The sequence below is a fragment of the Nycticebus coucang genome, chromosome 11, assembly GCF_027406575.1.
Source record: "Nycticebus coucang isolate mNycCou1 chromosome 11, mNycCou1.pri, whole genome shotgun sequence".
Classification (NCBI taxonomy): Eukaryota; Metazoa; Chordata; class Mammalia; order Primates; family Lorisidae; genus Nycticebus; species Nycticebus coucang.
Genome location: NC_069790.1, coordinates 75721904 through 75747495, shown reverse-complemented (window position 1 = coordinate 75747495; position 25592 = coordinate 75721904). Strand labels below are relative to the sequence as shown.

The 25592-nt window shown below is 41.3% G+C and overlaps 1 protein-coding gene across 1 annotated transcript in view; it reads left to right on the top strand.

Annotated features, from left to right (window-relative positions):
- Positions 1–2441: 2441 nt before the first annotated feature.
- Positions 2442–25592, top strand: part of RELN (reelin) — a 533405-nt gene continuing 510254 nt past the window's right edge. The window contains exon 1 of the mRNA XM_053609340.1: positions 2442–2924. Within this exon, the coding sequence (XP_053465315.1) occupies positions 2699–2924 (226 nt within the window). The 5' untranslated portion in view covers positions 2442–2698. The remainder of the gene's footprint in view (positions 2925–25592) is intronic.

Here is a 25592-nt window from a genome sequence, read left to right as displayed (position 1 = left end):
GGAGCATGGTGGGATTGATTCCAGGCTCCTCTTACTGAGTGCCCCTAGACAAGTTACTCTATTTCTATAAATCTTAACTTTCTCCTTGAAAAAAATGAGGATAATTATACTTACTTTGCATATGATCATAAGGATGAAAGGAAGTACTCTGATAAAGACTAGCTATCCTCCCACCTCTAACAACAGCAACGTGCATTCTTAAGAAACAATTTGCAGTAGTTAAGTGCTGGAACTCTGAAATCAAACTGCCTGGGTTCAAGTCAGAGCTCTCCTCAGCTGTGTGATCTTGGGCAAGTTACTTAACCTCTCTGTGCTTGTTTCATAATATGTAAAATGAAGATATTGATAGTGAGAGAGGATACCTGGGAAGGGTGAGGTCTAGGAGAACAGGTCTTCTCGAGGAGACCACAAATATACACCTGCAGGGTCCTCTCCACTGTGATTCAGCTCTTCAGAATTTGTAAACTTAACGTCCTGGAACTTGGAAATTTCCACTTCTGTGAAATCCTATACTTCTGTGGGGGCTGGAATAGCATCTCCTGCTTGATTCAAACTGGCCAATGAGAAGGGTACCTGTGGGTTGGAACTTTTGGACTGTTGATAAAAAGGGAAAGACCAAGCCAGTTCCGGAGCTCTGCCATTTGGAATTCTTCTATGCCATAAGCTTCTGGCTGGTGAATAAAGCCCTTCCTCTTATAAACATGGTGTTTGGGTGCTCTTCCCATTGGGCCTCTTCTTCCTGCAACAACAGTACTGTTCTCATAGTGTTATGAGGACTCCACGAGTTAACACATATAAAGTACCTAGGACTGTGTTTAGCATATAATAAACATTTTTAAACTGTTAGCTGAAAACATCCAATAGTTTTGTATTCTTGCTAGAAGTGATTTGTGTTTGGCTATATTTGGCTATACCTGGACAGGCAGGCAGCTAGTACAGGTCTTGCTAGCTGCAGTATGTCGGAGCTCCCTTTGGGGCAACCTTGCCTGCTCTGAGATCTTTTGGAGCCAGTCAGGCTGCCTTGCACGCAGCCTTTGTCATTGACTTTGGGCAAATTATTAACATTTCTGTTTCCTCCCTGGTGAACTGGAAATAATTTTTGCCTCTCCAGGCGGTGTTAGGATTAAATAAGGTAAGGTATCCAACGCCCACAGCCTGCACCCAGCACAGAGATACAATGTAACAATTGCTTACCAGGCATCGAGAATTTTGAAGTCTGAGAGACCAGAAGGCAGCTAAACGTGGGCCCTTTCTACCTGTCTAAACACAGCCCGGGTGATAGGAAGGAAAACAATCTCTTCCTTTTGCAATGACATGGCCACAGAGGTCTCCTCTTGGACCCTGGTTTTCACACTCCCTCCCCAAACGCAGGCAAAGACCCCCATCTTTTCCAATTTTATAATCCACTCTTCTCTGTGTGTTCAAGTTGATCCGGGCTTGGTGGCAAGCCCAGGGTGGGTGTGGAGAGGAGGCATTAAAACCTGGCAACCCCGCTCCCTCATCTGCGGATGCCGCGGGGCTCGCGCCAGCCGTCCTCGGTTAAAACGTGCTCACGGATTATTTCGCTTCCCGCGGCCCCATGTGCAGCCGCTCGTTACCACCCGCTTCAGTCACCCCTGCCAGCCTCTCCCCCGAACGTTCTCCCTCCCCCCATTTCAGGGGCATTGAAAGGGAAAACTGGCATCAAAACTGGCATTTAAGGGAAATAAACACTGATTTAAAGATTACAATGAATAGGGAACAGTCCAGCGAAGAGCGCCTGTCGGGTCTCGGCCGCCAGCCCTCCCCGCCTCACAATTCCCCGCAAGCGAGCAGCACCAAGCACCATTTCCAGGCACCTCTCAAGGCTGCCAATTCCACTTTGGCTTAATCTCTTTTTAAATTCGGCTACACACCAGCTCTGTGGCAGCGGCGAGGAGCCGGGAGGGGTGGCGGGAGGGGCAGGAGGCCTGGATGCAAGGGAGCGCAGGGGCCCTCACGGACCCCCGGAATCGGAGCCGGCCGCCTGCGCCGCGAGACGGCGAGCCACGAGGGGCTGGGGGTGCAGCCGGCGCAGACAAAGAAGCCGGCGCCGGCGCCCGTCCCCGCCGCCCCTCTCCTTGCCTCGCGCATCCTCCCGGGGAAAAGAGGGAAATCTGAGGGGCTGGCCTGCTCCTCGGGACAGCCGGGCTCGGGGACCCTCTCTGGATCCGCGGGCTCCGCGGCCCTCGACAGCGGCCCCTGCCCTGCACCCCGCCCCCCTCCCTGCGCTCCCGCGTGCACCCCGCGCCGCGCGAGGTGCGGCCGAGCCAGCCCGAGCGGGCGGGGGCCGGCGGGTGCGCGCGGGGCGGCGCGCGGGGGCGGGGAGCGGCCGGGACACGTGTGGCGGCGGCGGCGGCGGGGTGGGGGGGAGGACTCGCGCCCGGGGCTTTAAGAAGGTGTGGAGGGGGGCGGGCGCTTTCCCAGGCCCGGCCGAGGGGCGTCGCGTAGAGGCGGCGGCGGCGGACGACGCGCTCTCGGCGCCCGCAGCCCCGGTCCCGCGCTCCCGCGGCCCAAAGTAACTTTGAGCGCCGCCGTCTCCCGCGGAACTTGCCGGAGAGCTCCGCTCCCGAGCCCGCTCGGCTCCCGCCCGCCGCCTTCTCGCCTCCCTGCGCGTGGCTCCTCCATCCCGGCGCCTCCAAAGCTGAATGAGCGAGCGGCGCGCGGGGCGCGCGGCGGCATGGAGCGCAGTGGCTGGGCCCGGCGGACTTTCCTCCTGGCGCTGTGGCTGGGGGCGACGCTGAGGGCACGCGCGGCGGGGGGCTATTACCCTCGCTTTTCGCCCTTCTTTTTCTTGTGCACCCACCATGGGGAGCTGGAAGGGGATGGGGAGCAGGGCGAGGTGCTCATTTCCCTGCACATTGCGGGCAACCCCACCTACTACGTTCCGGGACAAGAATACCATGGTAGGTACCGCAGCATCTCCGCGCTCGCCGCCACCCCGGTGCGCCTGCGAGCGCAGCTTTTTATCCCTTTCCTTCTTCCAAGGGGCCATTTAAACAAGAACCATGACAGTCCTCACCCCAGCATTGCGCCCTGTCGAGGGAGAGAGAACAAAGTTAGTGGAGAATGGAGTCGCGACTTGGGGCGTATTCTCCACCCCACGTCCCCTAACGCATCTCCTTAATAACCAGCTGGCGCTTGTGCAAAACGCCTGAGAATTCTTGGAAGGTCAGCGTCTTTCCCCCTCGGTCCCTGTTCTGGCAGCTGGGACGTTGATTGAACCTGCGCTTGTTTCCTTAACCCCAGTACTTGGATTTCAGACCTTTATCCTGCTCCCGGTCTCCCCTGTGGTCCCCGACTGGCGTTGGGGCTGTCACTGGGCTTAGCACACAGGCTGGTGGCGGATTGAAGCTCCCAGGTGGGTGCTGCCCGGCGCTGCCCGCCCGCCGCAAAGTTCCCTCTGCTCGCCAGCCAGGACTCTCTCTGGTTTCATTCACCGCCAAACCGAGCGGTTTCCAGCTCTCTGTTCTTTTTAAAGTGTCATTTAAAATGTCAGCAATGATGATTTTTCTGTTTTCCTCTTTTACTTTTAACAAGGTGCTTGTTGTTAGAATTATCTGTGGTGTTTATTAATGACTTTGTCTTTTATTTGCACAGTTTTAATTGCCAGGTAAAGACTGGAAGTCCTTTATAATTTAAAGGTACCGTTTAAAAGGGGATCACCATGCAGTCCATCAAAATTAAATATTAGTGAAGAAGAAAAATTTAGCTCCAAGAAATCTGATTTTATGCAGTGCATCTATTTTTATTTTAAGCTAGTCAATTGAATTTGCAGAAAAATAAAAATATTGGCTGTTTTCTGTAATTCTGCCCGGACTGCTGAACATCTCACTAATAATGGACCTTTTAAGCAGTGACAGGCACAACCAAATAGAAACTGATATCCAGAAAGCTCATGTTCTAGTTAACAATTACAAACATGCAGAAAATAGTTTGGGGTGCTGGCATTTAGATAGACAAGCATATAAAAACTGTAAGAATCCTTAAGAATTTTCTATTTTAAAAAACGTGTCTGTTCCTAACTCTTTAGCTTAAATGTTTCCTAGAGGTTGTAAACTGCTTTTACAACTTTCTTGTGGCATGGTGGCAGCCTTGTCTGTAAAGCAGCAGGAGTTTTGATTTGGTGGAATTTTATATATTTTGGAAAATTAATCTTCTGTAACTAGTCCCTTTTCAATAAAAATGCTGACTTCACTCTCTTTCCAAGAACCATCTGGTCCTTTTCTGACTGACCACCAGTCAATATGATGGCAATGCAGATCTAGCCCCAACCCTGATTGATTGAGCCTCTATCTCTGTGGTGTGACCGACTCTTAGCAAAGGTGCTTACCTGTTACTAGCCCCCGGTGGTGTGTGATCGTTAGGTTGCGATGGAACACTGGGTGAAGACACAAGCCTTATTTTTTTCTCCCTCTGTTTTCAGTATCTTTTGTAAGGTGCTAGTAGAGAAAATTTAAGTAAAAATACCAAAATACAGTATCCTCTTTACTTGTGCTATAAAATTAGCAAATAGATGAAAGGCAGCCTAGGACTGAGTATAATCATGTCTTTGAATTTGAAAAGGAATGGATGACAGAGTAAGAGTAAAGTGTCATAAGCTGGACCTTGGGAGTTGGGGAGGGGTCACAATTTCCACCCCTTTTCTGCTGCCAGAAAAAAACCCAGAAATGTTAACATGTAAGTTATGAAAGATCAAATTATTATAAACTTTGAAAACAGTGTCAGATTTTAAATTCCTGTTAACCTGTTTATCATTTAGATTTTGGAACTAGTTGTAGCTATAGACCAAAACGTTTCCTAGAAAATGTTCTACAGGTAGAAGAAATGTTTAAAAATGAAACGATGCTTACATATGTCTCTTTTCCTTTTGAAAATTAATTTTAAAAATTATTTAGCATTTGTCAGAATTGAGCTGCTCTTAACCTAATACACTCTTGTGGTTGGCTTATTTTGCTGTGATCAAATGGAAGGCCAGTCTGCCCCAAAGTCTGCTTACGCTATGAAATCTGTAAAATGTTCGCTTCAGATTTTATTTCTAGCCTTTTAAATCTTCAAAATGTAGCAGTCATTTCAGGAGAAATCAGTCTTATCTATGATTAACATTGAGCATTTGGATGAATAGGTTTGGGTACAGAGCTGAGGATAGTTGTGACTTTTTTTTTTTTTTTTTAACCTGAAGAATGTATTGAGATAAAGGTGGGGTGGACAATGACACCTAAGAGAGCATTACTGGGGATTACTCAGCTGCCCTCTGAGACTGGGCAGTGTGACAGAGCTTGGAGCTTGGTGTGGAGTGGCAAATGTCCCTCTAGGATAAATGTGGTTCAAAATTACGGTTCCTCATACGTGTCATGTTTAAAGCTTCCTATAGAAAATCTTGGACAAAAATAAAGACAAAAATATAGTACTAAAGAATTTGAAGCTAGTGGGTCTAACAGAATCATTGCAGATTTTTCATATTAAGTACTTTATCCACCTGTTTGCAGTATGGGCAACCATAAATGGTCATGGTTATATCTAATGGGGTCTTATCTCTTAGTTAAATGTTGCCATTTAGTATCTTGCTCTCATCTCTCTGAGATGGCATAGTTAGTGACAGTGATCATGATATCTTCCCATGCGTACACCACAGTGTAGAAGGCAGTAAATCAGAAAAGTCTCGGGGTTGGAGCTTTTTTTTTTTAAATACAGAATTTCCCCCAACCTCCCACCAATCTTAGGATATGCCAGTATCCCCAGTGAGGTTTCTTGGCTCCAAATCCAGACTATTTTTGGTACAATGTTGGCAAATGATGCAAAAATAGGAAATGGGAACCTATGTGGTCCAGTCAGGTAGCTGTTTCTCTTTTTGGACCACATCCGGCAATTCACTGCTCCTTCTCCTAAAGTATCAGGGCGGTGTTGTGAATCATGTAATGGTTGAACTGGAATCTGAACCCTTCCTCTCCCATGATAATCCCGGTTCCTCACCCCCTCTCAGATATTTGCCTGCCATTTTTGTTTGCAATTCCTCCCCCTACCCCTCCATCAAATTTATAGTGGATGTGACTTGTCCATATTACATTCCCCCACAATTTTACTTATAACTGTACAAAGATGTTTTCCCATTTTTGCTTAAAATAAATTTGGCATCACTGAGCAGGCAGATAATCTATTTGGGGATAGAAAGACTTTTTGAGATACCCATGAAATTATTATGTCAACAAGGACCTGCCCACTCACAAGATTGGCTTCATAAAGTCCTCATCAGAGAGGAGAAGTCGGTCATTAGAAAAAAGCATTGTAAATGAAAGCCAGGCTGGGGAAATGAGTCTGCACCCAATACTTGAGCTTTGGTAAGACACTGTACCTGAATGTCTAAATGGAGCAGAACGCCTGCTATTACCGTGGCATAAGGTGGGGAAAGTGTTCTGTTAACAGTGAGAGATATGCTATAAAATATCAACTGAGGGAAAAAATTATGTCTTGAGTAGACTGAATTAGTGATATGTCATGTCATGATGCTTTAATATAAAAGATTTTATATTTTGTCTATCCAGTGTCACTATTGGGAGTTTTTTCATGCTACATTTCCTCTCCATTGTTTTTAAATCATTCTGTGAGGTAGGTAAGAAAAATCAATTTCCTACTGCTGAAACTAAATATTTGCCTTAAAAAAAAAAAAAAAAGGTTTAATCTGGATAAACTATTGAGGGCACTTTGTTTCAACAATCACCAATATCCCTGTAATAATACATGTGTTCTAAAATCAGCTAGTTGCTATTTAAAAATCACTATTCACAGGAAATACTATGTAATAACCTTTAAATTCAAGAAAGATTCCTATGTCAAAAAAACATTTTGGAAATACATATATATATATATATATATATTCTGGATATAATTCCTATCAAAGGAATGATTTCATCATTTGATTGAAAGTAATTTGCTATTGGTAAAGTAACTGTGTTCTTGATCAGGTGTGTGGTTGTTTATCCTTTGTACCTCCCAGATTCTGGAATCAGCATATTTAAACTCTCAGAATTATTTGTCAAGTGCCATTTATAAGTGAAGTGCAGCTGTGTCCTGCTCGTATATGACTATGAAAATTGGGCATTTTAAAGCATTTTGCTCTGCTTGTCACATGTTTCATCTTACTCTCTACAATTTATTTCAAACATATTTTACTGATGTGGTTCAGATTGTTTCTTAAATCATATAAATCTTGCTTCATGTAATTTATATTCCCTGTATGTGTTCCACTTCCAATTTTATTTTATTTTTTTCTTTCTTTCTTTATTTTTTATTAAATCACAGCTGTGTACATTAATGCGATCATGGGGTATCATGGGATACACTGGTTTTATTGACCATTTGACACATTTTCTTATTTATTTATTTCTTTATTAAATCATAGCTGTGTACATTGATATGATCATGGGGCATCATACACTCGCTTCATAGACCATTTCCAATTTTAAATGAAAAAATAAGGCCTTTAGAATCATAATTCAAACCATTTTTTTCCCCAACCATTTCTTTTAGGAAGAAATTCTTTTTCATTCATAGCGCCATTTTACTAGGAATTATTTAAGGAGAATATTTTCTTCCAATTTTTGTGAATTTTAATTTTAAACTCATTTTTATTTTCATTAAATATATTAAAGAATAAAATGGGAAATTGTGTCATTATAATCATATTTTTAATAGAAATGTCTTATTTCAATAAATTTTTCTTTTCATCTTTAAAAACATATTTTGAAGAGATCATAAAGTAAATATTATGGACTTCCAAATTTTTTATATGTTATTTTGTTCAAAAGACAGTATCTGAGCTCTATCTTTGATGTCTTTTTTTCCCTCTGGGGAACTGGTCAACTTTATAAATGAGCTGGGAGTCTTACATCATCAGTTACTCAGTGTAGGTTGCATTTAAGCCACAGTCCTTTTTCTGATTATTTCGAATGTTCTTTGAAACTTATCAGTTATGTCTTTAATCTTCACAAATAGTTCCTGATGCAATGACACCTTTATTTCAAATAGGTTTTGTATTTGAAAACCAGAAAAAGTAACCATACTTTTTGAACATTTGCATTTTAAAAGACTTATACCTATTTTACATAAAAATATAAAGCTTTTCATCTTGGGTAGAAATAGAAAAAACGGGTAGCCCTAAACTCAGGGATAGAGGGAAGGCAGAGTGGATTAGTTGGAATGGGTGGGTTCAGTGTGGAGACAGAGGAGTGATTTAGGCTGGGTCTGAGTAATGAATGACAGAACACAACTATACAGGAAAATTTGTTCATGTAAATATTTTTGTTTCAAAAATTTCTGAGGTAATTAACCCACTTCCTCCATCTGATTTTAAATTCATTTCAAAAAAATAACCAAAACATATTATTTTAATCTCATTAATGTTAAGCAACAAAGTTTTAAAAGCGCTATTTCAAAAACTGGAGTAGAATTTTCAAATACAACAATCCCATAATGAGCATTAAGCACAGGAATGGTGTATTTAAAACAATCTTGGCTCTCAAACCTTCAGCACAGGGAATCTCACTTTGGTGTCAATTATGTGTCTCAGGGAGTAATTTTCACCATAATCACCTGCCATGCCTATCTCATTGAAGGCAGAGCTTCTGAAGGGCTGAATGCTGTGCCCATGGGTTAACCGATTATTTCTAAAATGTGTGCTTCTCTGAAACTGCACATGTATTTTTTCTTTTTCATTCTACCTCCTGGAAAACTCAACTATAGCAAAATAGATTTGAGTGTGTGTGTGGAGGGTTCAGGGATCAGTAAGAATGTTGATTCTGGGGATAGGACAGCCCTAACCCATTGCAAAACAACAAACCAAAGATAAGGTGATTAAATCACACACAGTGGCACAAAGAGATAGTTTTTGTAACTATGAGTCTCCAAAATAAAACGTCAAAACCCAGGTTATCCTTTAATGCTGAATCAGCTTTCCTTAGAGGAAATGAAACTTTATGTTAGAAACAAACAAAAAATTTATTATAGCCATGTGCAGTGTGGCACCTGTAATTCCAGCTACTCAAAAGGCTGAGGCAGGAGAATCTCTTGAGCCCAGGAGTTGGAAATCAGCCTGCCTGGGCAACATAGTGAGACCTTGTTTGACTTTTTAAAATTGTGTTTTAATCTTTGAAATGTTAGAAAACGAGACAAATGTTTCAGATAACACGAATTATTGATATACTCTGGTGCCCACAAACGAAGTGAACCGAGAAGGAAGGATGATGGTTTGCTAGTAATTGCTGCACTCACCTGAGAATCTCCTCTCTCTGCCTTTCCCGGTCCTCACCTGCCTTCTTCCTCGGTCTCTCTTACCTCCTAAATTTTCTCAGCGTCTTTTCTGCTTTGCTTCCCTCCACTCCAGGTCACCAGTCCTTGCTTTTCCTCTCCTTTGTCTTTTTTTTTATGGTTTCACAGCTCTGTTCCTTTTCTCTTTTTTTTTTTTTTGTCTCTTTTTCTTTCTTCCTTTCATGTTTCCCATTATTATCATCTCGGCTCTTTTTTCCTCCTCTAATATGAAAAATATCAGTACATTTATGTCAACCGGTATATTCACTGGCTATTTGGGATAATATAATAGAAATGGGTAGGTGGGCGTGTATCTTAAAATCTTAAAAAAATCAAATTTATCTTTTCATGACAATGTATGCATTTGCCCTTTTAAAAATAAATTTGGTGGCTTATTTATTTCTAATAGAAAAGTGGTTCCCTTCTCTTACATTGAAAAATCTCTTAGAACTCTGAAGCCTGTATTGTTTATTTTTATTATTTATTTATTTATTTTGAGACAGAGCCTCAAGCTGTAGAGTATGGGGTAGAGTGCTATGGCATCACAGCTCACAGCAACCTCCAATTCCTGGGCTCAAATAATTCTCCTGCCTCTGCCGCCCAAGTAGCTGGGACCACAGGCGCCTGCCACAATACCCAGCTATTTTTTGGTTGCAGCTGTTACTGTTGTTTGGTGGGCCTGGGCTGGATTCGAACCCGCCAGCTCAGGTGTATGTGGCTGGTGCCTTAGCTGCTTGAGCCATAGGCTCTGAGCCCCTATACTTGTTTAATTCTGAGTTAGCTGTTTTAGTTAGGTGGTCAACTGCAGAACCTGAAGTTTGAGCACAGAAAAGTTTGTTATGTCTGGCAGGTGTACACCAGGTGGAAGTGCTTTAGAGATTCGAAAACTGCTTGTGAATTAGTGCGGATCCCTAAAGCAATCCAGGTTTAGAGATATCTTGAATGCCTGAGTGCTTCAGGATGCTTCTAGTAAATGGGTGAAGACCTGTCTTCATCATGACCTCAAGTCACCCCCTTGACTTGCTGGTCTCAGTGGCAAAGCTCATCATCATAGTTGTCTAACTACAGAGTTAGTGATCCCACCGTTTTAGGTAGCTGGCACTCAACAGAACCAGAAGGGGATCATGGTGGTATAAGGCAAAGAACACAAGGTACTTCTTCTCCAAGAGAAGTAAAGAAGTGGTTATTTGGGGTAAGTAAGTGTTACAGTCTTTCTTGATTAGAATCCATTTTATTGTTTTGTATATCACATGGGCTGTAATGTCCATTCCAACTCAAAAGTTCAAAGATTCCACGGCTAGAAAAGTCCCTGAAAGAGAGGTCTAGAGAGACACAGTGATGTGGTGGAAGGAGTTCAGCTTCGGCAGCAGGAAGACTTGTGTGCTTATCTTGCTCTGCCATTTATCAGCTGTACGCCTTCAGCAAGTTATTGATGCTCTCCAAGCCTCTGTTTCCTCGTTTCTAATGTAGAAGTAATACTATTCATATTCCAGAGTTGTAATTATTAAACAAGATAAGAATATAAAGTAGCTGACACACAGTAGATGCTTACTTGAGAGTAGTTATTATCATCGGATACAATCGCCCAATTTGAGCTAGGATGACGTATTAGAGCTGTCCACCCCTGCCTGTTCATCCTGTGTCTTGTCAACATGTGGCACACTTCAGGGGAAATTCCAGATTGGATATGTTGATGAGGGTCACAGAAGTAGCGAAAACAGTCAGTGTATCACCAAATAGGTATTATCAGAAAGTGCTTTGCAGCCAAAATAAAGATGTGACTTGCCTACAGTTATAGTTAATTAGTATACCTCCAATCCAACCAAACCTTTTTTTTCAATTTCAGATTAACATGAGGGTATAGGCAATTAGGTGACAAGGTTTGCATTTGTTAGGTAAGATCACTGTTGTAATTGTGTCTCGCACCCGGGGAGATGTGCTGTGTACCCTTACATTGTGCCCATTAGGTGGGAGCACTCCAATCTCCCTCCTCCCACAACTTGATTACATTGAGTTTTTCTCATGTGGGCGTGTATTTGTTCATCTACTGGCTTCATATTAGTATTGAGTACATTGATTACTTGCTTTTCCATTTTCGTGATACTTTTTAAGAAGAATGTGTTCCAACTCTATCCAGGTTAGTACAAAGGATGTAAAGTCTCCATCTTTTTTTTTTTATGGTTGAAAAGTATTCCATGGTATACATATACCACAGTTTGTTAATATATTCCTGGATTGATAGGCACTTGGATTGTTTCCACACCTTGGTGACTACAAATAAATTGAGCTGCAATAAACAATCTAGTGCAAATGTCCTTATCATAAAATGGTTTTTTTTCTTCTGGGTAGATGCTTAGTAATGGGATTTCATGATCAAATAGAAGGTCTATTTTGAGTTCTTTGAGGATTCTCCATACTTCTTTCCAAAGAGGCTGTATTAGTTTGCAATCCCACCAGTAGTGTAAAAGTGTTCCCTTTTTTTCCACATTTGCACCAGCTTCTGCAGTTTTGGGATTCTATGAAGTGGGCTATTCTCCCTGGGGTTAGGTGATATCTTAGGAGTCCAATCAAAACTCTTGTTGGTTTAGCCACTAAATCAAACTTTACTGTTCCTAAATTGAGTATTTTTCTTTGGTCATAACCAAGGAAATTCACCAAAGTTTTGTGAGGTTAGGTGGTTGTCTAGGAAAGATGCTAAGATAAGTCAAAACAGACATCACTTTATTTTGTCAAATTCTATAACTTGTATGTCTACAACCCTATGTAAAATAATTTTTAAATACAAAACTTTTTCAGCCGAATTAGAACTGAGAGAGATTGATTCTGATGGTAAACCCAGTTTGCCAGGCCCTCAGGGACTGACTGGAGAGATGTGAGTTCACAAATGTTAGGTGGTGAACTGAAAGTTAGTGTATTTACACTGAAAATGATACTTCTCAAGATAAGGCACTGGCTGGCCAGTGCATTCTGTCTGTCCCTCTTAGCAAAGGTTATTTGGGTAGTCACGTGACTATTAGTAGATTGTTTGGAAACATGGAGTTAGATGATCTCAATGGTAGATTCCAGAATTTGTGGAAGTTTCTCCATCCATCTCCTGTCAGCTGATTTGGTTGGCATCTTCTTGCCCAGATAGTGTTGGGAAAAGATTGCCCTGTTTCCACACTCCCTGATGTCTTCTGTTTGTCATGTATTGGTTGTCATCACTGGGACTCCGGTTCTTACTGACTTTGTTCAGGTGGACTATGTCCAAGCATGCACCTCCTGGCTCCCTTGCAGCTCTGTGAAATTCAGTGATACGAAGGGGAGGTCTGTTGGTTAATGAAGGTTTTTGATAAATCTTGATAGCAGGGGCTTTCAAGCAAAGACTAGGCAGGCATTTGCTTTTTTCCATATTCATTCCCATTTCTTTTAGCTAGGAGGTGATACAGCTGTTTTGTGACCTTGAAGGTAATGACCACATGCTAAGTTTGTGGATTAGAAGTTTAAAGGGAGCCTGGATCCTTATTTATTTCCTTAGGTAGCAATACTATCCCTTGAATAATGTGTAGACTTCTTGTATTGTAAGGAAAATTACTCCTGGTAAGTCATGTTTTTGTAGTCCTAATTGATACATGTTTCATTGAAACACACAGATGGCCCATTTAATGTTCACTTTTACATCTGTCACAGTTCTTCTGTCTCGCTCTGAACTGTTCTGGTCCTTTCACTGAGTTGCTTTAGGTAACCTTGATGTTTCCTAAGACAGTATATTTTCAAAATACCCCTTACATGTGCTGCTTTTTCAGGTGGTGAAGATAGTGGACTTTATGTTAACTTCTCTCGTTATGCTTTAGCAGGCAAACTGTGCCTGACCGCCAGTTTTTGGATTTTTTATATGACAGTGATTTTCAACCGGTGCTCCATGGCACACTGTGAGAGGATCTTAGGTGTGCCATGAAACTTTCAAAGATCATCAATTACATTGTTTTTGAAAGAAGTTCAAGCACAGTAAATATATTCTTTTTTTTTTTTTTACTCTTTTACTCTTTTTGATCAGCAATTTAAGTATTCTGCGGAAGTTTAAGTATAGGTTCAAGTGTGCCGTGAGATAAAAAAGGTTGAAAAACACTGTTATATATTCACAATTTATGCTTGTTAGTTTCCCTCACTGAACTTTATTTCCTGGCACTCCTATCTCTTAAAATGCAGAGTCACCATATGTAAATCCTGTTGACATTTAAAATACCTAGATGTGTGTCCTGATGGTGAATGTGAGCTCTGCTCCAACCTTAACCTTGTTTGTTATGTCTGGCTCAGCATCCAGGACCAAATCCAAGCTTGTCATTTCTTTTGCTTGTTACATGTTGACAGAGGAAACAGACTCCCCAGTCTTACCTTCAGGAACATGTAATCTTTTAGCTTCGGCCACATTTGTGATGAATGTTGAGATATCCCATGATCACTGCTCCAGTTTTTTTCCACACTTCCTTTTCTTGCATAAACACTTCCTGCATTCTCATCCTGCAAAAAAACATTACATGTTCAGTGTTTGTGATGGAAGACTATGAGGAAATTAGCTGCTGCTAGGCTTTTAGGAAAAGTGGGTTTGCATTCCCATTCTGAACATGGGTACTACCTGAAAAAAGGCAACCTGAGGACTTGTGAGTAAATGAATTACAATTACAGCCACAGTAGCAAACCCTAAAGTAGCCCTTGATAGGTGCCAGGCACTGATCTAAATGTTTTATACGTACTCATGTAATTCCACAAAAACTCATGAGGAAGGTACTCTTGTCCCACGTTTAGGGATGCAGAAACTGAGTCACAGGGAGGTTAAGAGTTTTGCTCAGGATGTTAAGGCTGCTGTGCGCTAGTTCTGTCTGTCTTGCTCCGGAATCCATACATTTAACCGTGCATTTATTTTTAGAAATGACGATTATTTCAGGAATGGAAAAAAATAACTAATAAAGGTCATTTTAAAAGAGAGAAATTAAGGATAAATACAAGCTAATTTTGTTATTTAGAATAAAGACTGCAAAATCACAACAGAAAGCTGATGTCAACAAGGCTAGAATTTCACAGGGATGAGTCCATAATTCTTCATCTCGACCCTGTCTTCCACAAGAAGCCCAAAGATATCTGGCACACTACTGACCTGGAAAAGTTAACATGCCTTCACAATATGATGACAATTAAAAATACAAAAAATGATAAATTTTATTCAGATGTATTTTTGACACATCAGTAATATAATTTTTATGAAGACTTAGAAGAAAATGGTAAATTTGTTTTTTTACTGATAGAACCAAGTAGGACCCGGACACAAGAGGAGAATTCAAAATTTAGGTGGAGAGGGACATTTTAAAAGATACATATAATTGTGGAAATTCATCTGTGTAATGTATCCCTTTCATTGGGAAATTCCTGTAAGTGTTACCAGCCTGCAGGTACAGTCTGCGGAATTGAGTGATGTGGTTCACAATGAAAGTCCTTAGTGATTAACCCAGAGCTTTCTGCAGTCTGACCTCACTGCTCAAAGTCCTGATCTTAAGTGATCTCAAAACCAATGGATAACTTGTGTACTTGCCTTTGTGAAGTTGTTTTTATTACATAGAACGTTATCTTTAAAAGTCATGTCCTATGGAGAATGAGAGAAAAAGAGCAACCGGTAAGCATTCTCTCTCCTCTTGCCTCCCAGTATTTCCCCTCCTGCATGGAGGATGGGATTTAGGTCTGTATGTGATGGCAGGATTCAGGTGAGGAGTGAAGCAGTGGGTGGGGGGCTGTCAGCATCTGGTGGGGAGTGTGCCCTTGTCTCATGCTCTGTCAGGGTACAAATGTTTCCTGATTCGTCACTCTCATAGTTTATTCCAAAGTTCGCCATCAAATCTAAGTGAAGATCCACTGACCTGTGATAGCAGCGAAATCAGGGAGCAGAGGACAGTCTGGCTGGGAGCTTCCTGTTGGGAACCCACAGAGGTTATCAGAGGGTCTGACAGTAAGCTCATGTTTTCTCTCACTAGGAGAGAAAAATTCGCCTTGTTGGACTTCAACAACTCAAATGACAGTAGCCTTTATAAACATGTAGCAAAAAAATGTAGGGAAGTTCCACATACAGATGTTTTCTTTTCTCAGGCCTAATAAACCTGATCATTTCTCCCTTTAGCAGTCTCCGCTGGGCTGTGCGAGGCTGATGCTCAAATGAGTAAATCTGTGAGCCTGAAGGGTGGGTGAAGTAGGAAGTCATACGACTGCTTCCCTGGTGGTCTGCTCTGATGCAGGTATTAACATTTTTAGGATATTTCTCACAAATATACATGGTTTATGCTTGACTGTCACCAGAAACTGAAGCAGATACTTCAACTCCAAACAAATTGTGAAATACTTTAGACATACAGAAAACTATGATAAGTGAAGATTCAACATTGGTATCACTGATGAGTACCAGAGAGATAGTCTTCTGTATTCATTGAAATAAAGTACAGATGCAGGGGAGATCAAGCTCTTCACAATTGTTGAAATAATGCTCATTGATTTGACTTGCATCGCTCAATGATTTTTGCTTATCTAAGCAGGTCTGCCGTGTTCTGGCTTACCAGTCATTCTCAAGTGTTTCTGCAGCATAATGAGCAACACAGAAGCCCCACAAGCATCTAGGAATAGGAAACCCTGAATGAAGTGCAGGCTTGGTTGTCATCCTGTGGAAACAGTTATTAATGGAATATTATTTGGCCTTTAAAAAGAAGGAAATCTTGTCATTTGTGACAACATGGATGAGCCCGGAGGACACTAGACTACATGATTATGCTCACATGTGGAATTGAAAAAATTTGAACTCGCATAAGTAGAGAGTAGAATTGTGGTTACCAATGGCTGGGGAAGTGTAGATCAAAAGATACAGAATCTCAGTTAAATAGGAGGAATAAATTGAAGAGATCTGTTGTATAACATGGTGACTATAGTTAGTAACTGTATTTTATGCTTGGTATAAATTTTTTTTTTAATCTTGAGAAGAGATGTTGGTTACTTTCATTAATTTAAGACAAATAATGTTTTTTATTTGAATGAATATTCCTAGTGTTTCCCTTTGGAAATGTTTCTCGGTGAAAGAAATATTTGTAATCAGAATTTAATGATTGTTATTGAGTATTAAGCTTTTATTTTGCCATGGTCTTAGCCTCTAAATTTTTAGTTTTACTGAACATGGAAAATTTACCTAACTTGGAAAATGATAACTTTTATTAGCTATCAGTTTGTAGAGTGGCAGGTATGCCAGGGTACTCTGGTTGCCGGCAACAGAAACCAGCTCTGGTTAACTTGTACTGATAGAATTTATTATACATTAGAAGGTGATGGGTTAGGGTTAATGTTTGGAAGGCAAGTCCAAATGATAGACTCAAAGAGGAGGTGTTTCAAAGAGGAGGGAGTGGACCCCTGCTAAAGAAATTTTGGTGATAGAAACCAGTGTTCTCTTTCTGATCCAAGTCCAAAGTTGGACATCCGTGACCCTCAGCAAGGCCTTCCCTGACCATGACCCCTGTTTTCCCAGGATCCAGTTCCCCTTTGAATACTTTATTTTTCCTCACTTCTGACATCATCATGTCTATATTTTGCTATTTACCTTGTTCCCTTTCTGTTTTCACGAGCATTTCTAACAGTGGCTCAAAGCAGGTGATGGCAGAGGTTACCGTAAGAACACAGAGTGCAGCTCTGCGCCCGTAGTTCAGTGGTTAGGGTGCCGAGATACTGTATTGAAGTACAATGCAAAGTATAAATGCCTTACAACCGCCCAAGGCAGTGGTTTCTGTCTGTTTTGTTTGCTGCCAGTGCCGAGAATGGTGCCTGGCACGCAGAAGGAAGGTGCTTAAACATTTTTATTTAATGAATCAATGACCAAAAATAGCCATTGGGATTCCTGTCTGATATCAGTTATAGCTGAAATTGTCTGAAAGTGGTAGTCCAAAATAGTTAAGGTAAACAAGAGGATCATTTATAAAGATAGATTTGCTAGTACAATTTCTGAATTTTTCTTGAAGGCATAATAGTGTTTTCTAAAAAAAAATCTGAAAACTGTGTTTCTACTTTCCCACCCTCCAACTTACAGAATTCTCATGTCTTCTGTGAGGCTATGCAAGACTATTTATAGTAGTTTGTTGGTTCAGCTTTACTTTAGCTATATGTCAGCATAGCCAAAAAAAGTTCTCATAGCAATTAGTGACTATAATTATTAATAGAAACTATAATAACTTTTAAGTTCTTTTCCCAGAAACGTCTCTGCACCATAAATAAATTTGAAGCAATCTCAATGAATGGGTAGCTAGTTTGTATTTAAATTTTCATCTGAATGGGAATAAGTAATGCGAAGGACAGAGACCAAAATAGCTTGGCTCTTTGCTCCACAGATACGTGATAACCTTACCGAAAACACACAAAAATGGAATGACAGGGTTAGAGGTTCCAAACTGTGGATATCAGCATGAATGTTTCCAGGAGTTGTTAATGAGAAGTGTTCAAATTTTATAAAGAAGATAGAAAAAAACTCACTCTATTCACAACATATTTGGTTACTTGAATTTATGAGCCTTTGACTCAGAGGATTTGTGGTGATAGATAGTGCACAAGCTCAGGAAACAGCCTGGCTGAGTTCATTTCCAGACTTTGCATTTTTAAGCTATGTGGCTTTGGATAAGTGACCTCACCTCTCTGTGGCTCAGCTGGCTTTTGTGAGAAATTGGAGTGATGATACATGAGGTTGTTTTGAGCGTTCAGTGAGATACTGCATGTAAAGTACAATGCAAAGCCTGGCACAGAACATAATGTCAAATATTATCATTATTGTTACATACATTTTGATGTTTTTTCCTGTAAGTAAATGATCTCTATAATCACAGGATTTATAATCTTTTTTCTCTGCATTTTACAGGCTTGTGATGTTGTCGTTTTTCAAAAATATATTTTTAGAGGCTGCATAATGTTCTTTTGTATGACTGTGGCATCATTTAAAAATTTTTAACTGTTTGACATTTTAGGTGTTTTCATTTACAAACAGTATGATGAGTATCTTTGAATGTGTTTCAAAGTCTGATAAAATTATAAGTTTTGTTGTTTTTTACCCTGAATTTTTATATGCATATCAAGTTAATTTATGAACAGGTATATCTTTGCTTCCTTGTTCTAGCATACTGCTTTTCTGTTCAGAGTCTTAATCAGATACTAGGTAAATTTTCACATAAATATTTTCCCTATCTCATATTTTAAATTGTGGATTATAATAACTCATGAGCACTGTTGGTCCGCTGATCTCATTTGTTTATGTTTCTTTTCTCGGGCAGCAAGGGGTTCCCGTAGGACCACACTGGCTCTCTGTGTTCTTAAGTAACCTCTGCTATTACCTGCTTTGTCTGAGCCGCTGTTGGAAATGCTCTTGAAACAACTGTTTGATGCACCATATGGACTGATTATTCCTACTGATTGCTGTGGTTGCCAGACGCCTTTACTTAAGCCTTCAGGGGACCTTTGCCTCCTTCAACAGGTTTATACTCTTGCACAGAATTCTTTTTGGGATTCTAATATTCTCAAAATTGTAAAACCCAGCTGGATCAGAGTAACTGCTGATATCATGAACGTACTCTTTTGCCGAAGATACCTCTTTTGTGGTGTCAATCATAAAAGCATTTCTGTCTAATCTTGTGGCATACACACGTCAGCTATGTGTAAAGCATCTATGTTGTTATCAAAGAAAATATTAACAAGCAGAAAGGAAACATGTAGGAAATGCGAACCGGGCAGTTCTTCCTAATTGAGCTCTCAAGCTATGCTGGTCTGAGTTCTCATCTTATTTTTTCCTGAGAGCCTCTGTCTAAGAGTGATGCTGTATCTCATCCTGGTGTTCTCTTTTCCTAAGTCTAGTGATGTCGAACTTCAGGAATCCTCAACAGATGATGGCCCCCCTATTCCAGACAGAAACCAGGTGACCAGTACCAGTGTGATCAGCTCATACCTGGGCTGCATTCCAGCCTTGTCTGTGCTGCGCAGAGGGTCGGTGCCATACCTCTTTGCTCTGTAATTCTAAGAAATACTGTAGATTTTGTTTGGAAGATTCTAGAACTTACGAGATCCAGTGAAATGTTCTGATACGGTCCTCAGGACTGAGCCCTTCCAATGCGAGGGAGGAAACCAATCTCTAAATCTAATCTCTTACTTGTGAGCAGTCTGTGTTTTTATGTGCACACGTACATGCTGACGTGAGTGTAATGAACTATTCAAACTGCCGCAATTGGCTTTCCTCACTTCGCTATGTCTTCAGTGTCTTTCCTTGCCAATAAATGCAGAGCAACATCTTCACTTAGTGTTATTATACAGTGTATGGATGTACACAGATGGACTTAATCCCTCTAGTATTCAAGTTTTGGATAATATATTCAATATTGCAAGACATTTAAAAATTTATGTTCATTATTCATTTATCGATGCCCAAATACATTCATAGGATAAACTCCTAGAACTGAAATTCCCATCTCAAAATTTATTAATACATTAAGGCTATTGATAAGGCTATTGATTAAGGCCATATTGTCCTTGAAAAAGGTTACATTAGTTTACATTTTGTACAGCAGCATGTTTGCACGTACACAACTAAATTCTGGGCAATATCATTCTTTTTAGTTTTTGATATATCTGTAGTTTTTTATGAGGTATTTTATAACTTTTATTTTTACTGTATTGGTTACTAGAGAGGTTGACTACTTGTGTCTCATTACTGATTTTGTGTGTGTTTATAAATTTTCGGTTCAGTCCTTTACTTACAGTTGTCATTGTTGTTTAGCTGGCCTGGGCTGGGTTCGAACCCACCAGTCTCAGTGTATGTGCCTGGCTCCCTACCCACTGAGCTACGGATGCCACCTGGGAATGCTATTGATTTTTACACATTTTGTATGTAGACATCTTATTGAACTCCCTGGATGTTTTCAAAAATAATATTGGGGGTTAATTTTCTATATTTTTAATAAGTATTTTTAAGGCACAAAATGAATAGGGCAGGAGGGAGAAAAGGGCAGATTGTATACAAACCAGAAAGGGCCACAACAACTTACTTTTACATCTTTGGTAGAGTGCTGTGGCATCACAGCTCACAGCAACCTCTAGCTCTTGGGCTTAGGCGATTCTCTTGCCTCAGTCTCCTGAGTAGCTGGGACTACAGGCGCCCACCACAACGCCTGGCTATATCTTTTTGAATAAAATCTGTTTCTAGCAGGTCATAATGGCAAGAAATTTTAGAATAGCTTAACTGGTGGAGTTAAAACCCCCGCTAAGGGCTGGGTGTGGTGGCTCGCTCCCATAATCCCAATACTTGGGGAGTTCTGAGTCAGGAGGATGACATGAGCCCAGGAGTTTGAGACCAGCTTGAACAACATAGACCCCCATCTCTACAAAATAATTAAGAATTTCAAAAAAACGCTCACCCCAGCTTATTTATCTTGAAAGCGTATCTTTTGTGAATGCAGAAATGCCCTCCATTTTATGGAGAGGAATGCAAGGACGGTAGGAATACTCATTACAGACGTGGTGTAACAGCGGCTCAGTTTCTGGTGATTGAGCTTTCACCATGTGTTGGCCCTATCTTTTAACTTCTAAACCCTTTGTAGAATTAACTCATTTTGGGGAGAAACTTGTGAGGGAGGTGTTAGCATTATACTGTCTTTTTGACAGAGTGAGACCATGGCTAACTCTGTCACTCAGGCTGGAGTGCAATGGTGCAATCATAGCTTACTGCAGCTTCGAACTCTTGGGCTCAAGGATCCTTCTGTTTCAGCCTCCTGAGTTGCTGGGAGCATTTACCACCACACTAGGATAATTGTTTTTCATTCTTTGAGAGATGAGAGTCTCATTACGTTGCCCAGGTTCATCTTGAATGCCTGGCCTCAAGTGATCCTCCCAGCTTGGCCTCCCAGAGTGCTAAGATTATAGGTGGGAGCTGCTGCTCAGCCCATATCAAATTCTTTTAAATGTTTTAAAGTTGTATTTATAATTTTTTTGGTGATTATTAGGCAGGGTTAAAAATTTAACATCCTTGAGTATTTTTGTATGATCATTAAAAAAGATATCATTTTTTGGGGGGGGTGGGGGGACGACAGAGCCATCTCTCACTTGAGCCCAAGAGTTTGAGTTTGTGTGAGCTATGATGCCAGGGCACAGGTAGCTGGGACTGTAGGTGCCTTCCCCAAAGCCCAGCTATTTTTAGAGACCAGGACTTGCTCTGGCTCAGGCTGATCTTGAACTTAAGAGTTCAGACAGTCCACCCACTTCTGCCTCCCAGAGTGCTAGAATTACCAGTGTGGGCAACTGCACTTGGCCATAAAAAGACATCTTTTCATGGGTTCTGTTTCTATCTTTTCTAACTGGCTCCTAGTAGTCTCGTGCCTCTCATTTTTATTTGCAAATAGATTGTAGGAATAGCTTAGAGACAAGAATTGCGAGATGGTTAGATTAGATTTGAATAAGGAGGCAGTAATAGCCTTTGTCTTGTTGGATCTTAAAGAGATTTCTTTTTTTTTTTTTGTTCGGGTCTGGGTTTGAACCTGCCACCTCCAGCATATGGGGCTGGTGCCCTACTCCTTTGAGCCACAGGCGCTGCCCAAGAGATTTCAGTCTTTATTGAGAAGATTTCATTTCTTTTTCATACTTACCTTTTAAAATTTCTTTCATGCTTTTAGTTTCCCTTTTTTCCCTCTCCTCTCTTCATTATATATTTATTTTAAAGGTGATTCTTCAACTTTTCCTTGTTTTCCATCTTAATAAAACATACAATTTTGGATTAACTGTATTAAGAAGGAAAACTCTATAGATGTAGAGACTTTGTCCAAGTCATCCTATGGCACAGTGGTTCCATCTCATCTTGAAGAGCTTTGATTAGTTGTATGAGGAATGTGTTTTTGGTGGCTCTGCCTGCACTGGTTCTCTGCTTGAACTTCTGAGAGTGGGACCATTTGCTCATTCCTGTCACATAACGGGTTCCTCTGGTCCTCCTTAGTCCTGTCTCACAGGCCACCAACTAGTCTTCAGACTTGGACGTCAAACCAGTTGCTGCAAGGGCACTCAGATTTCCTGGTGTATCTCTGAGATAATCCAATATACTCTTCTTCCAGTTCTATTGTTTCTGAGTTCAAGTTAAACGGAATTTTCTTGTTAATTCATTGCCACAAAAATATAAACGATTTAAAGGAGGGGATAAATTCAACAGTTTGTTGGTTTTGAGCCTTGGTTAAGTTGTTCCACAAGTGAAACAAAAACAAATCAAAATTTGTGGGCGGCGCCTGTGGCTCAAAGGAGTAGGGCGCTGGCCCCATATGCCAGAGGTGGCGGGTTCAAACCCGGCCCTGGCCAAAAACTGCATTAATAAATAAATAAATAACTTAGTATTTAAAAAAAAAAAAGTCAGTCTCAAAAAAAAAAAAAAATTTGTCCTAGGATTCAGATTGAAAAGAAACACATATCAAAATATTTCTCAGATGGTAATTGCCAACCATAACTTCAAGATTTAATTTAGAATTTTTTTAAAATTTAGAGTATACGAAAAAGATAACAGCTTAGGAAAAAAATTGATTGATTTTTCATATTGAAAATCCTAGAAGAATAGTTGTAGAGTATCTTTTAAAAATCTGTTTTCTCTCACAGTTGACATCATTTACCTTAGTTAGCCATGGACATGGGAGCCTATAACAGCATGTCTTCTGTTGTATTTCTTGCACAAGCAACATTTTAAAGCCCCGAATTCATTAGCACTTTGCTGACCAAACACACTGTATGTAGTCCCACTTAAAGAAATTCATCTGTTCTAACAATTTACATTTCCCTCTTTGCCCACACTCCTCCAGGAAACACTAACCATCCATTAGAGCTTGTCCAAGCTTGTTAGTGATTTCTGAAGACTAAAATTAGCTTATATGTGAGCACCTTAACGCGGTATTACATTGCAGTTACATTGACTTTGCCATTTCTGATCTTTGGAGAACAGTTTTGCGGTACCTTTTTCCATATATATATGGAAGGATATGGGGGCCAAACCAGAGCCCACTAACTTTGCTTAAACACAGGCGTCTTCACGGCGGATACACGACTGCACATCCATGGGCAGGAACAAATCACTACATATGGTTGGCACATTTAATATAAACTTTACTTTTTTTTCTTAACAGTCACTCTTATTTAGAGAGGATTCTATAGATTTCTTCATTCTATCACCAAATATGCCAGATATTTGTAACCAAGATGGGAGGAGTCAGAAAATAAGAAGATAAATAAATACATGGCATGTGTTAGGTGAGATCAATAAAGCTAGGGAGGAAAAGAAAGCAGGGAAGGCGGCCAGGGAGTGTCAGAGGTAGGGAGGTGAGGAGGAAACCCCCTTCCCTCAAGAAGAAGGTGACCTATGAATAAAGATGTGAAGAGATGCAGGAGAGGGCTGTGCAACTATGGGGGGAAGAGTTTTCCAGGCAGAAGCACAGAGGAAACTGCCTCTATTTGAGTGACAGCAAGGGTGGACAGTGCGTCTGCGTCTGGAGGGGGCAGTGGAGGAAGGGGAGGAAGTTGGGGAAGGACAGTCTCATGCACCTTTGCATGGACTTGAGTGAAAGGGAACCCTTTTGAAGGATTTTGAGCCAAGAAGTGACATCATCTAATATTCTCTTTTTAAAAACATCATGGTGGTTGCTGAATTGGGAATGAACGGCTGAAAAAGGATGGGTGAGGGACGGAGGCAGAGAGACCAGGTAGGAGGCTTTTGTAACAACATAGTTGGCAGATGATGATGAGTAGGACCAGGTGCTATCATGTGTGAACTTGTTGAAGGAGGGTTGGGTAGGGAGAGAGAGGGAAGTTAGGCTGGCTTCAAGGGTTCCAGCTTGAGCAACTTGGGGGTGTGGGGCTATTCATTGCAATGGGGAAAACTGCAAGGCAGAGGGTTAGGTGGGGTATGCCATAGGAGCTCAGTTTGGGGCATGTTAAGTTTGAGGGAACTGTTGGACACGTGAAGATTTCCGGTTGGCAGTGGGATGAAAAGTCTGGAATTCTAGGGAGATACCTGAACTGGGATATAAATATGGGCATCACCTGCGTGTAAATGTGCCGAGGGGAGTGGCTGGGAGAAGGAAGTCCTGCGAATTCACTAATGCAGGAGGGAAGAAGCAGCATATGATCATGAAATATTACTGGACTGGGTGTTTGTAGGTTTCTGGGACTTTGAACAAATCTCTGTGTTTACCCTTAATTTTCTTATCTGTAGAGTGGGGGGAAGTAAACAGCCCCAGGCATCCCTTCCTGGAAGCAGGGCTCTGGCCATTTCTAGATATCAAATCTAATGTTTGTGATTATTTGGCAGTTTTTAGTTTGTCAGTGGAGAAGGTATAATACTTTCATCTCTGTTTAGTAAGATTATTTCTGAGAGCCACTGTATAATGAATCATTTTACGGGTAATGACAGATACTATTTCTGACCCTCTTCTTTCCTTTGTTCAACACAAGTTCTGATCAAAAGTACACACATACAGGCACGCACGCACGCACATGTGCACACATATACAGACACACATGTACATACACAGGCACACAAACACATGTACACACACACAGGCACGCACGCACGCACATGTGCACACACATATACAGACACACGTACACACACAGGCACGCACGCACGCACATGTGCACACATATACAGACACACATGTACATACACAGGCACGCAAGCACATGTACACAGACACAGGCACGCACGCACACACATGTGCACACACATATACATACACACACGCACATGTACACACACACACAGGCATGCACGCACATGTGCACACACACAGGCACGCATGCACATGCGTGCACATACACACAGGCACACACGCACATGTGCACACACAGAGGCACGCACGCACGCACATGTGCACACACATACAGACACATGTGAACACACAGGCACGCATGCACGCACCTGTGCACACACACATACAGACACACATGCACGCACATGTGCACACACAGGCATGCACGCACGCACATGCGTGCACACACAGGCACGCATGAACATGTGAACACACAGGCACCCACGCACACACGTGCACACACAGGCACACACACACATGTGCACACACCCACAAAGCACACACATGTGCACACACAGGTGCAGACAATTGTGCATAGACCTCACAGCAGAGGAGATGTTTCCATCCTGTCCCTTTGGTGAGAGGGGAATCGCCTGAGTGGCTGAAGACAATGAGTAGCAGAAATTACCCCTGGGG